The sequence below is a fragment of the Trachymyrmex cornetzi genome, unplaced genomic scaffold (genome assembly GCF_001594075.2).
Source record: "Trachymyrmex cornetzi isolate Tcor2-1 unplaced genomic scaffold, Tcor1.1 scaffold37, whole genome shotgun sequence".
NCBI classification, from domain to species: domain Eukaryota; kingdom Metazoa; phylum Arthropoda; class Insecta; order Hymenoptera; family Formicidae; genus Trachymyrmex; species Trachymyrmex cornetzi.
The window spans coordinates 309,280-323,891 of record NW_017298429.1 but is presented as its reverse complement, the minus strand read 5'-3'; the positions used below and the strand labels follow the sequence as shown (position 1 = coordinate 323,891).

Genomic DNA, 14,612 nt, shown 5'->3' with positions numbered 1-14,612 from the left:
GAGAGGACGGCCGCGACGTGGACGATCGCGCGGTGGTGGTACCTGGCGAACGGTGGCTTGCCTGTTTGCTTGCCTGCCTGCCTGCCTGCTTGCTCACTGTCTGGAGAACGGCTATGTCAGTCTGTGCTCCGTTACTGGCCTAGCGGCCGGCCGAGTGATTCCAACCAATCAACCGGAGCAGAGTAGATATATATTTTACCTTTTCTCTTTTTCTCTCTTTCTCTCTCTCTCTCTCCTCACCCTCCTGTTCTCCCTTCCCTTTTCCTTCCCGCCCTCTCCATTTTATGCCCCAGGCCCATCTGCCCGTACCTCCCTGGTACCGTCGCGCTCGCGTTCCGATGTTCGGACTGGGGAACAGGAAGGTCCTCAAATATTCCGCCATCGAGACGTCGCTCTCCATCGACGTCGAGGATACTGTCACGTGTTTCTGCAGGTCAGTTTCTACTTGTCTTGCTCCAACGTGACGATAAACGTACCAGCGATCCTTGTATGTACGTACCAATGATGATGTATGTCGGTGATGCTAGTAGTGGTGATACCTATTGACAATAGCGTTGGCGTTTTCTCATTCCCATGAGACTTAATCAGAATTGGTATCATGCACTGAATTTTGATGTATATTTATCAAAGATGTTTACTTGTCGATGATGTATAATAGCCAGCATGGTCAAAAGGTATTGCAAAATTGGAGTTTTGGATCGGTATAATTTTTACAATTAATGCCAATAATTTATTATATTCTTTGGTATTTTGGTTCTATGACAAAACAAATATCTTATGCCTCTAAAAGAGAAAATGCTCAGTAAATATATATTTCTATTGCTTTTAAAAATACTGGAATATTAAGGATTTATTAAGGATTATATTGCATACGAAATGATTTTTGCCCACGATTTTCACCTTATTTCGATTGAATGAATAATAAGAAGCTTAAAAGTGGAAGAGATCAGAAACGATTGAAACTAGAGTAATAAGAAAAATTGTTCACAGAGTCATAGTTTCTAAAACTTTAAGGTTTTATCGAAATCTTAGATTATAAATATTTTTCATTCTCTCTCATCCAGAATACGTCATAAATCGCTAATACGGCTTATTCTGATTACAAATCATTATATTTAGCAAAAGAATGCATTGTCATTTACAAAGTCTTTATACGCTATTATCTTTTGACTTGAAATAAGTCACCGTTATCTCCTTCTTGAAAGCTAGAGATATGCCGTTTCATCGCTATCTGCTGATATACGGACTTTTGTTAACGATTTGATGACGTAACATGTAATGCAGAGAGGAACTAACGTCGACAATTATTTTCAATTCATCCTTTGACAACTACGACTTACGTAATCGCAAAGTAATGACATTTGCAATTATTCAGTGTCAACGTTTTCTTTTTTCTTCCCTTTTTAAAATTGTTACAAAATATGTAGGTATATGCCGAAGGACAACACCGATTAATGGAACGATATTTATGCGTCTGCAGGTACAAAAGAGGAAGCACATTCTGGTCATACCTTTCTTGTGTCATAAGACACGATAAGGTTGGAATGCGAACGAAGTGTGTATCCCTGTTTGCGAGAGAAAAATATCGCGGCGAAAAAAATGTAAATGAAATACGAAAAGGCCACTCGGAAGGCCGTCTGCGAAAATACAGAAAACAGTTTTATCAGATGGTGAAGCTGTTTCTTATACACTGAGAAATTTTTGGTTGAAAATGAACGAACCGGGATATTCTGATAACTGGAATATTGGACATCTGGTTATTTCGACTAGAATTCCAATAGATTTAACCAGAAAATTCTGATTTGTTCATTTTTCACTAGAATTCCAATTAATGCAACCAGACTCTTTTCAATGTATGAAAGGACGAGCTTGCAGGTCTTTTGCTTCTCTAGAAAAGGTTTAAGGCTATAGATACTTCCGTCACGAGGAGGAGAACGAGCACCGAGATGCTGATACGCGCGATGGCTCTGTTCTCACAATTTTACAAAATAAATCTCGAAAGAAAATACGAGAGACTGTAAGAATAAGGTTGCAATAAACCATCTTATCAGACTGTTTCTCGCAGGAGTCTCAGTTTGCACAGCCTTGTTGCTGTTTACTTTAATGATGTACGGTATTTAGCCCGCGACATTATCTGCAATGAACAATCGTCAGCTAAGTAATATCTCGGGACTTTAGGAATTGTTTGCGATTTAGTTAGACGATTCCTATCGCACATTAGTCGGAAGAGCTTGAATTTCATTTTGAAAATATACTTAGGAACTACATGGAAAGCTTCGTCGGACGTAATACCTAACTCCTTCCTTGAAATCTAAATTTAATTTAGACAAGTTCTATTGAAACGAGTTTGTAATCTCAAAGTAATTTCAAAATTTACGGAGATGGAAATGTAAGGGGTATTCCTATATTAGACGGTATAAAATTCCTGGTCTCTCCAAAACGGATAGATTTCCCATTGTGCGTTCAGAGAGCGGGATTTCACATCAACTCTGCCGTATCGCGATTTTATTAGCCACACTGTTAGATATAAAAAGGGTAACGGCAATTCAATCTCTTGAATTAAATAACATTTTGTTATTCTTAACCTTCATATGTATCAAACTGTAAATTAATCCATTTATGTGGTTGAATTGTTTACCTTCAAAATAAGCAACACTCATATGAACGTAGTACTCACTTATTACTTTATAGTATGAATAATAAACTGAATTTTGGGGTAATTTCGTTTATTCAACAATATATTGTTGATTTAACTAAAACGATAGAATTAAACAATTTAAGTAATAAAAGAAATGTATTAAATTTGAGTCAAATTGTTTAATTCTTTAGTTAAATTAACGATGTATTGAGTACGAGCAGTGACGATGACCGATAGAAATTACTAAAAATAACTCAAATTGGATATAATCTGACATTATGAATTTAACAGTACATGCGTGATTACGGTGTGACGTGCAACATGTCGTAGCACGTGCTCCATGCTCGTTGTGGTTAAAAGGGGGCCGGGCCACTCTGCGGCTTTCGAAACTCATCGAGGATGCTCGTATATTGTACCGGTTTTTCATCGCATCACACGACGCGTGGTCTCAAAACGCTCCACTTTCCTGACACGGACCAACGTGTTCCCTTTTTCCTCATTATAGATTTTCGGCTGTCCGGGCCACACGAGGTCACGACTCGACGCGTTTCTAACGAAGGAGATACGCGGTTTTAATCTGTTTTTCGTATATTTACATAACAACAGCTACGACAGCTTTCTCAAAATAAAAATTATAATTAAAGTTCAAGCGCAAATATCATGTATGTTACATTGAGAGAAAAGATTTTGTTAATTTAGCAAGCCACTAGTACCTTTAACCGGTGATCGGTAAATATGTGACAACAAATTATGTCGTTGTGATTGCTGCTAGTCTGCTATACCAACCAATTATTAGTAACAGAAACAAACTATATAGAATCTAACCTATCTTTTGGATAGACTTTAGCTCGTTTACATAGAATTCGTAGATGATCGTGGAGTCTTAAGTTGTAGGAAACCAACCAAAGTCAAATATAGGGAGAATACTTGACTAGAATTAGTCCATTTCTTACGATTTGAGACCCTGCAACCGTCTACGACTTTTATATATATGTATATGAGCCTCTTATTTGCTTGCGATACTATTGATTATTTGTTACATTGACGAATTAATTTGCAATTATAACAAATCGATTGTTTTTTTAATAAATATCACATTTGCTTTCCCTTGATTTGTTCCTATAACAAAATCATTTCTCTCAGTGTACCTGTTAATCTCGGATAACTAAGATTGTAAACTTATGTCAAATTAAAATTTAACGTTAATTTTATTATGCTTGGCAACATCACTACGGTTAATTATCGATCCTTACTCACATACTCTTGGGCGTTAGTATTTTATCTTACGAATCAAATTTTAGTCGATATTTCCTTGACGAAGTTGTCGAAGATTTAATTAGCGCGAGAGTATATTTAAGTTTCAAGGTAGTTTAAAATTAAAAAGCTACGAATTAAGATTCAAATGCGTAGCTAATAGAACTTCTAGAATTTTTGTCGCTCGTATATATGCAGAGCGTCCATAAAGAAAAGTTGGTCTCCTTGAACGAGATTGCTAAGGCGACCAAATGAGAAAAAAAAGGAAGGTCGTATAAAGAAAAAGAAGGATTCCGGAAGTATGTACATATACATTAAATAATTAAATTTTAGGAAGTAAACGGTATGAAGAAATTGAAGGTACTTTTGTTTAACGAAATTTCAGTTGAATAAGTTCTCGCGAAAGACGTAAACAAGTTTCAACGTTTGTATTGTAGAAGAGGAGTTTGTCTCTACGTAGATTACGTAGAAGCAAATTATTATTCGCCCTGTTAAATCTTCGTATTCGAGACTGTACACATATAATATCGATGTCTAGAACGTTAAAATAGTGATCCAATTAATTATCAAATATGTGAAACTCTGTTGGAAATGCAAATAACAATATTATGCTAAATGTGTTACCAAGAAAGTCACATTTGAGATAAATTGAATTTTAGAGCCATCAAAATAATAATTCAGAACTCATAGCTTAGAAATTTTAGTAATGTTACTTATAGATACATTTTTAGTAATTTGTTTTAGCGTTTATCTCGATAAATATATTTTAGGCACTGCATTTATGACTTCTTCTATTTTACAAACTCTTAAATAAACCATATTTTTCGGAAATACCTCATATACTTACGTCTCTTCCTGGACTTTAATAACGTAGTGCAGCATACGATTAAGGGTACGTCAATATTTGCATTTGGCAAAGTGCTATTGGATGGCAAGTTTCACACTTCGATATCTCTCACTTAGATCGATAGCAGAATTAAGGCGACGACATGACCTCGATTTTTAATGATGACCATGTCCAGTTGAAGATATGGAATCGGCTGTGATCGAACACTTGCGCAAACATTAATTTGTAAGCCTTCTACGCATTATCAAAAAGAAAATAATAATAACTTTGAAAGATTTTGATTATGAAAAATGATCAATTTATGTGCGCGCTTTTGATATTCGTGTTGTAACGTTCTAGGATATTTTACAATGAGAGAGGGAGCAGGATTTTTTATTATGATCTGATAGCACATAATAACACATCAAAGTAATAGCGTGACGTTTGTTCCCGAAACGCAAAGCCGTTGATGGCTTATTTGGCTTTAAGAGAAATAAGCAGAGCAGTTTGATGAGGGAATATTTCGCTCGCAAATGCGTGCTGGTTTCTATCGTGTGGCAACAAACGCGTTAAATTGGATCACACGTTTTCATTAGGTTGATTAACATACTAACACTGACATTGTAGCAATGTCACGGTAGAAAGAAACCCTCTGTCGGTTGTTACCTTCATCTGGATTTTTTGCGGCGTCATAGTTGGTTTAACGTGCTTGTCTATGTTGGAGACTTAACTCCGATACTGCGTTGTCAATCGATTAATGCGATTACTATATTGTTCGTATAATCTCGAGCGCACGTTTGCGACTCATTAAAAGATACGGTCTGTAGCCGAAGATGGTAGCTTTTCATGGTACACAGAGAAATTCGTGGGCGACATGAAACACGAACCGATTAATGGACTTCCGGCTAGGAGACGTCGGGTGCGGCGAAACGCGACGAGGAGGCCGGTTTCGCGGAAACCACAGGCGAACCGCAAACTGTCGAGCCACACAGCCGGACACGTCGCGAGACGGGAAAACCTCTTTCTGAGCGGAAGCGTTAGCACGCAGGTCGATTATGCGAGAAGGAAGCGTCGGATTGACACGCAATGCAACGTTTATATTCAATCTGGAAAAGCGAAAGTAACTTTTTGTCTGCGTTATCATCACAAATTAAAAATGATACGTTCGATGCTGATCCGAAACGTGAACATTATTCCAGTGTGAAATAATGTTTACGTTTTTATACATATTTTATATACTCTATATCTGTAGGCTATAAACTACTTTTGTGGTCTTTTGCGATACCCCAGAAGGTCGAGATACGTAGTCCATACAAGTTCTTCGGCGAATCGTCCCCGCGGGAATGGTGGGTGGCGTATGATGAGGGATAAACAAACGCGAGGAAAATGTTTGTCGATGGGGTAGCGGCGATGACGTCACGCGGAGGCGTCTTCGAGGCGCCGATGTTCGTCCAAGCCATCGATCCGCATTCTGTAAGGATGTAATCCTGGAGAAAAGGGTAACTAACAGTTCCGATGGCGCCTGATGCCAACCTCCGAACCATCCCCCAATCCCCTTGTCGATCGTTTCAATAACTATTTCACTATAATTGCGATCTCCCGGATGTTCTGTATTGTCGAAGCTAAAGTGCAGGATTCGACCTCAAGGATCTTGCTGTTCCTAGCTTCAATCGTTATCTCGCTGGCTTTCGGTCATTAAGGGACTCAACGCAGAGACCACATAGTCTAATCTTAAGGGTCTCGTGCTTTCCATAATTTTAGACGCGGATTACCGTGTTGCCGGATCTGCCATATAATCTCCCAGTAATTATCGATACAGCATCTCTCTTTATCTCCATCAAGTGTAATTGTGTTTGACACACAAATTGAATTGTGATGACTAGTCTCTCTCTCGTGACAAATAGGTGCGGGATAAACAGGAAAGAACTTTCTGATTAGTGTCAACTGAAAATTACTCCTGTGTATAGTTATATGCAAGTCTGACTTGTATCATGCACGATTTCCGTTTTTGTTGCATATATGTGATGACATAACAAACGAGTTATTTTTTTGCCATCTGAGGCACGTTACATCATCGATCATTTGATTTCCCGGCACGCGGAAATAGACGTATTACAATACATTATAATCATTTCGTGCACGCTTTTTCAAACATATAGAGTTAAAAATTTGCTTCAAGTTCAATCAGGAAAGAACTCGTCGAGATATTTTCGTGTTCTTTAATCTTTGAAAGATTTGTACATTCTGGAAACAGATTATTTTAAATCGAATAGAATTGATGAAAATTGGCACACACACAGAAGACGGGAGTGAGAACACTTGTTTCAGAAGCATGAAAAGTGCGTTTATTCCCGAATGATTATTCGCGTTTATTACGATACGTTCGTTTTATATTTGAAAGTATTCGGAGTATAGGGTATATTAAGGATTTAGCGAGTAATTACATAAAATCGATCGACGAGACTTCGATACGCGATACGAAGATACAAAGTGACACATGATCCGAGGGAAAGATTAGCGAGATAGAGTGGGAGAGAGAGAGAGAGAAGGCGCTGCGCGGAGCGGATAGCGGCGCGTCAGTTAGCGGGGGCGGAGCGGAATATTGATTGTCGCAGAGTCGGGGCGCTACCCCTCGCCGTCGCGCCGCACGCGGCCCGTCGTCCGTACTCCGTCCCGCGTCCGGCAGTCAGCTGACTCGTGTTACCCGACTCACAGCTGATCCGACGCACGCTGCCATGCCGTGGTGGCGCAACCACCGCATTGCCGCCCTCGACCACCCGCCGTACTTCTCTCTTTCTCTCTCCTCTTATACTATCTATCTCTTGCTCTTCCCTTTTCATCTCTGTCTCCCGTGCGGATCATCTGACTGTGACCCTTTGAAGCGCAACGTATATTAGGATCTTTCAGAGGAAAAAGGTGGAAGGTAGAAAGGAAACAAAGTATGGAAAATGCAACCGAGAACGAATAAGTTTACTGTTCTGTCATGAATAAATCAAATTGGTCTGGACGTGACTCCAAAATTCGTAAGTGTGTTTCGACTGGTCGAAACTGGAGGAACTAATCCCATTTGACATTTTGTCAGATATCTTGTTACCCTCGTTGCGAAAAAGGATAAATGGCGAAGGGTGTCGCACTTTTGTGACTACGCGCGACGCACTTCGATTGTTGCGGACACGAATCGTGTCCAAGTTAATTCAATTTTGCGACTGAAATTGGTAGTCGTTTGACAAAGCTCTTTTTTTTTCATGTATTTGTATACGTTAGTTGGATATTTTTGTCTTCTGCATCAATCGATTGATCGCTACTCGCTATTAATAACTTGTTCATTGAAGAAAAATGGGCTTTCACTCGAGCTTGTAATTACAGGAGCTACAATTTTTACCTTAAGATACAGATTAAAATAAATTCTAGATTATTTTTATTATATTTTTATGTTACACATTTTCGAATTTCAAGGGTTCGATTATAAACATATTACAATAAATTAAATATATTATGAGTACACGACATGGTAGATTACATGATAAAGATACGAGAAAATGCACATTTTATTTTTTTATCTTCCTCCGACACCTTTGGGAACATTATCGATATTTTGATTATGAATTCTAGTAAATTTAAATCTATAAAAATAAGTAACACATACAATTCAATTTCTATGATGGTAAAAACTCGTTAAAGCTTTTATATACGAGTATTCCAGAATTTTTTCCGCTTTTAAAATAATCCGGAACAATAAAAAAAATTTGCAGTTTCTCCTATCTCTAACTGAAAAGTCAAAATTCCATGTGTTACCGGTGGAAAATTAATTATAAAATCTATAAATATGAGAGAAATATATATTAGTATAATATTTCAGTCTCTCTATATTTCTAAAATTAATTGCGGTACTCGAAAGACATTTTATTTTTACATTTTGTGTAGTTAAAGATTCCACATGGCTTTAATATATGTAAATATGAATAATTTCTCTTTGCGAATTTATGCAATTTGTTTGCGAGGCAAGTCAGTTCCGCGGTCATGCTAATCCCTTCTAACTCTAGGAAGGTTAGATTTAGCGGAGATCAACGCGCCCGTATATCTTGCGATTGCGTTATTATCGCACGCTATCGTGGTGCATGAAACACCGTCGAACGAATAGTTCACCGGATAGAAATGTGCATGCGCGAGCATCATATACTCCGGACCTGCGCACGTAGTCGAATAACTGAGCGAGATGCTGCAAAAAGGATACCCTCAAAATACCAGTGAGCTCTATAATATACGAGCGAGCCTTTCCTATATTAAACTACCAAAAATTACGGAGAAAAGGAAGGCAAAGAAATACTGGTCTTTCTGACTCTTTTCTATACTTATGGTATAGTAAAATAATATTAGTCAATCAGCGAATCCTTGACAAAGAAAACAATACCAATAAAACCAATAAATAATAACGGTTCCAATAATTACAAAATTAAAACAATACAAAATAGGGCTAAGAACCAACTCAGGTTAACATTTGAGCCTCTTAGTTGACAAGTGGCATAAGTCCAAAATTAGGAAAAATGCGTTTATCGTAGAAGTAGAAAGTATTAAGAATGTTTGTTTTATTTATCAATTTAATTTACCTTTATTTTATTTTTATATCCATAAAATATAAAAATTAATTTTACATCATAAATAAAGTGACTACAAAAAAAGCTGGAATAGTGACTTAAGTCCAGCTTATTTTACGGTCACTTTATTTATGATGTAAAATTAATTTTTATATTTTATGGATATAAAAATAAAATAAAGATAAATTAAATTGATAAATAAAACAAACATTCTTAATACTTTCTACTTCTACGATAAACGCATTTTTCCTAATTTTGGACTTATGCCACTTATCAATTAAGGGGCTCATTTGAGTAACAATATTATTGTAAGCAATCTTCACACACAGCAATCTTCTACAGATGTTTCGACCCCTATCGGGTCTTCTTTAATGTTAAAAAATAATAAATTTAAATGTTACCGGTAACTATGTAAGATGTTCAATATATTAATTGGGCGCATAATTACTCGCATGTTGGTACTACAAATTATGTCATAAAAACGTCTTAGATTCACTTGGCTTCATCAGAACTTGTAGCTCGTATGTTCTAGATGTCACAATTCATGACGTCTGTGGAAGATTGCTGTACGTGAAGATTGCTTACAATAATATTGTTACTCAAATGTTAACCTGAGCTGGTTTTTAGCCCTATTTTGTATTGTTTTAAAACAGTATCATTTCTGCATCAGAGTGTCCTTGTTTAGGAATTGAGACATTCCCGCTCTTCGATAGCTCGTTCTAGTATATCATAGAGTTTATACGATGTTAAAATACGATGGGAAACAAAACAGCATCGATAAATGTCGATAGCTGTATAAATAATTTAAATTTTAATCTGGGAATATAATTAATTAAATAACAATTCGGCATGCATTTCAAAAAGACTACGATATGATATATATGCAAGTATATATATAGTATAAATTAGTAATTCAAGATTGAATTATTTAAAGCAATGAAGATCCAGCTTCGACCGTAATAGGCAATTTAAATTTCTAGTATTGATTGTGTTTCTCACATATCGCGGTCTAAAATAAAGATTCTTAATATTGTTTAATTAAATCGGTTCAAATTAGATGAAGCTGATTACACAAGAAATAATAATAAAATAGCACGCTTCTAATTCCAGGCGCATTTAATATGTCTAAAAATTACTTGCCGTGTCTAACATGAATTAATTCAATAATTTATCAAAGCAATATCTCGCTGTGTTGCGTTTAAATTAATCATTTCTAAGAACTATAATACAAATTTTGTTCTGTGTAAGATTTATAACTCGTATTTTCTCCGTTATAAATATACATATATCAAAACGTCTTCGTATTTGCTTCCCTCTACTCTAGTGAAATGAATTATTAATCATCTTTCGTTGTTTAATCTTTCGGGAATCTGAAAAATATCAGAACGCTTTCAGTAACGTGGATAACAAATGGATTTGCTGATACTCGAAGAGCATTGGTTCTATAATTCATGTTGTACTTGGGCGAGTTTTAGCCGGCCGGCCTCTCCGTCGCGTCGTCGACGTCTCCGCGTCCTCCGCGACCATCGGGCTGATCGGGCCGCGGATGCCAGTCGCGTCCGTGCGCTTGACGGCGACGCGTCGCGTTACGTCCCGTGAGGTCAGGTCGCAACACCGCGAGCTAAGTTCGTTTACGGAAGGAAAGAAGAGACAAAGTCATCGGATCCTGATTCGCGGCCGCAAAATGCGCGAAAAGCATGGACTACGCTTCGCCTGAACGATGCCCAGTTCGATACGTACGGTCGATGCGTTTAGAAAGTTCACGATGGCATGCGTCGTACCTCTTTCGGATGTTTCGTCCTTTTTTCCGCCTCTCTCGTTCTTCTTTCAACGTAAAAGAGAAAACATCTTTTTCTACTCGCCATGATCCGTCAAATGGTCGGTGATAGCGACCTACGTTGCGACGTAATTAAAAGTGCCACGAATATTGCGAGAGAGAAGGGGCGTGATGATTTCGTGAGGAAACGTCCGTAATGTATATATTTTTTAAATAGACTAATTAATGAAAACTTGAAAAATTATTGACGAAAATAAAAATGAAACATGTATACATATATACGACACTTGTAATAAAAAATATATTTTTTTTTAATCTGTAAAAATATATAGAAGGTTTAATATTACATTTTTAAGTCTATCAAAATTAGGGGCAAATCTTTGCGAGCGTTATTATGTCAAAATAATTCCATTTTACGCAATGAATATCCTGGAAAAGAGTGGAAATTATTACCTCTGAAAAAGTTGGAAATTAAGTAGGTCATTATTACGTAATAAAAAAAGAACAAAGAAAGAAAACGAGACTTAGAACAATACAAACCGGAGATGAAGTAGACCGATCCGTGTACCTTCTGTCTGAAAATTCTCATGAATTTTTTTAGGAAACATCAGAAGCTTTTTGGAAGCTCGTGCGTTCCCATAGGACGAGGAGATAAGGTGGTCCTTTATTTACTCATCTAATCCTTCGGGATTCTCACCGACCGTGACGAATTCTTTTTGTCAGAATCGAGACTGTAGTAGCTGAAATTAGATTTATGCAGGTGCTTCTGGGATTTCTTCTTTATCCCCACGGAATAAAAAAAGTTAGTGTTTTTGAAATAAACCATCAAATTTGGCATATAATCAATACGTAAATTTTATATAAATATTATGAAATATATAAAATGAAATGTAAATTTCGAGTCGGAAGGGAAAATCGCAACCTATCTTTACTTGCACTTATCGCTACACTCCTGAGTTATACGATTTAAATTTTGGACCGACCGAGGTGACCTCGTCCGGGTCACGATCAAGGACGCACATGTCATGGCTCCGTCGAGTCGGTCGAAATCGTTGGCAGCTATTTGGCTCGATTTCGTTCACTTTGCGACGCATCAATGCTCGAATTTCCGCTCGGGCAGCTAACCGGGTTGATAAGTTTCCAGTGCGCCCTGTTATTTCTTGTTACTGTCAGAAAATTGCAGCGTTGTCATAATTGTAAATTATTAAAAAAAAGGTAATCTTATGCTGAGACATCTCTATTTTTTTAATCTTCGTGAATTATCCGTCTATTATAAAATCATTTTACGTTATACACGCGCGCCTTTATATTACTCTAATTTTTATCTTTTAAGATATTTTTCAAGCGACTTCTCTTTGAAAAGCATCTCGCATAAGAAAAACGGCAATGTATCGTTTTAATCTGAAAAAAAATGCAAGTCTCTCTCGACTTTTGCTGTTGTGTGCTATGAGAGTTTCGTCTAAACACAAAGTTCACGTTTTACCTTTGTACCGATAACTCGCGGCAGGAAATAACGCGTTTGCGAAAACAATATGTGGACTTTTGTGTCGATAAAACAAGCGCTCGTGAAAAAATGAAAACAAATTATAAAACGAACGTCTGCCAGAATGGAATACGCGAACGTGTATTTGCACTACGTTCTTTCATTTACATTGTAATAATGATTTGCATTATACTATAAATAAAATTTATTATATTTACGTTACATTTAAATTTACATAACATATTTTACTTTTGTATGACGTTATATTTTATATCGCAGTAAATTAGAATTCTCTACATCCAACACTCATTAGTCAACAAAATCGCGATACCGAACTTTATAGCACGATAGCTTCGAGTTTTGCACGTTTGCGGAATATTGCGAAGCGTAATTCCACATGCGCGAAAAGTTAGTTAAGGCACGAACTCGCTCGACCCTCGCTCGTCACGAGACGGTCATCGATTCTATTTCGGCCGACCGGAATCGCTAATCCCCGGCTCCTGGTTATATTTTTCCTCGTGGCATTACGGACGCACGTGTACGCGATAACCCAGTTCCTGAAAGACACCGAAGCGACCAAACTCGCGACGATAGCTCGAGAAATGAGAAACTTGGCGTTTTGCCTAAATTTTTCAGGATTGGCGGATCGTCGCGAGGGTACAACAAGAGAGTACGTAGATGAGAGAGAACGTGAAGAAGAGTGAGGTAGTAGACGGAGAAATGCAATTTATTGATACTCCAAAATGTAGATTCCCCGGGAGTATACGCGGGGAATAATAATTTTATATCGACTCCTATTTGCTGCATTGTATTGATCAATATGGAACTTTGGGACTATCAGTACATTAATCCGCACAGTATAGCTATACGTGGCATCTGCTTAAATTATTACTCGACTTCTCCGACGTAACGATTCACCAAAAGAGAACGCTCGAATTTTGCTTCAGATCGACGGTGAATAATCTTTCGCGACTATCGGTAAATGAGATCGATTGTCTTCCAAGGAGCATGTTCCGCAACTTCAATCGTCTTCCCGCGAGCTATTTTCTTCTCGGGCCGATCAGATCGAGCGCCATCGTCATCAGGCTACTAACAAATCGTCAGATCTGGTAAGACGATGAACACGGCGAACTAGAACTCGAGATTAGTTCAGCTAAGCTGCTTTTAATTTCAAGGAATTACTCGAGAGAAAATCATCGGAAGGAATTACACATATAGATCCTTGGGAGAATTAAAAATTACTAGGACAGTCCTAATATAAAAGAACCAAATGCATTTGAGAGGCGTGAGAATTAAATGAGAAATAATTACTTAAGTCTTTTAGGATTCCATGATTTTTTCTAAAAAATATCACAGCTAGGAAAATCACTACAAATCAGGATCTACGACGAATGTTAAGTGATTGCTGACTGTTGATTGTTTTTTCAGCACGGAATGAAAAGATATTACTAGGAAAATTACCAGGATTCATAAGAGAGCTGAATAACACATTTAAAGTACATAAGTATTAAGAACGGTTGGAGAAGAAAAAAAAGAAGAAGAAAAACACGCAATAGAGAAGAAATTTTATTAGAAAAAGTTGGTTAGAAGAAATTATTAAAGTTTATATATTAGACGTGACAGATCCGACCAATTCTCGAGCCTGACGTTAACGGAACAGGTGTATCGAAGGCCAGAATAAGGAGATTCTCCAGAGTATCCCTTGACACGAACACACATTCCGTCCTTGAAAGAAATAATTTAACGCGCTCGGAGATTCTCGCATTTGTCGAGATCGCCGCGTAGACCGCCGTCAACGTCAACCGTCAATCTCAAGAGAGAGAGAGAGGAAGCCGTACTGGCACGTGCTGTTAATCGTTCGATGAGAAACGAACAAGATTTGGTGCCTACCCAGTGTGCGTGAGCGGATCCTCGGGCACGAGGGCGGTGCGCCGAGGAGATCGTCCTCGACGACGACGATCGCGACGAGTGCGACGACAAAGACGACAAAGACGACAGCATCGATGCTACGCTCGCCGGCGCGCGGCGCCATCACCGTT

At 37.8% G+C, this 14,612-nt stretch overlaps 1 protein-coding gene across 2 annotated transcripts in view; it reads left to right on the top strand.

Annotated features, from left to right (window-relative positions):
- Positions 1 to 14,612, top strand: part of Mob2 (MOB kinase activator 2) — a 29,697-nt gene that overhangs the window by 10,724 nt on the left and 4,361 nt on the right. The window contains exon 1 of one of the 2 annotated variants that reach the window (XM_018511366.1): positions 67 to 433. The exons of the other annotated variant lie outside the window; for it this stretch is intronic. Coding sequence (XP_018366868.1) covers positions 285 to 433 — 149 coding nt within the window. The 5' untranslated portion in view covers positions 67 to 284. Of the gene's footprint in view, positions 1 to 66; positions 434 to 14,612 lie in introns of those variants that run through there. 2 annotated transcript variants of the gene reach the window in all.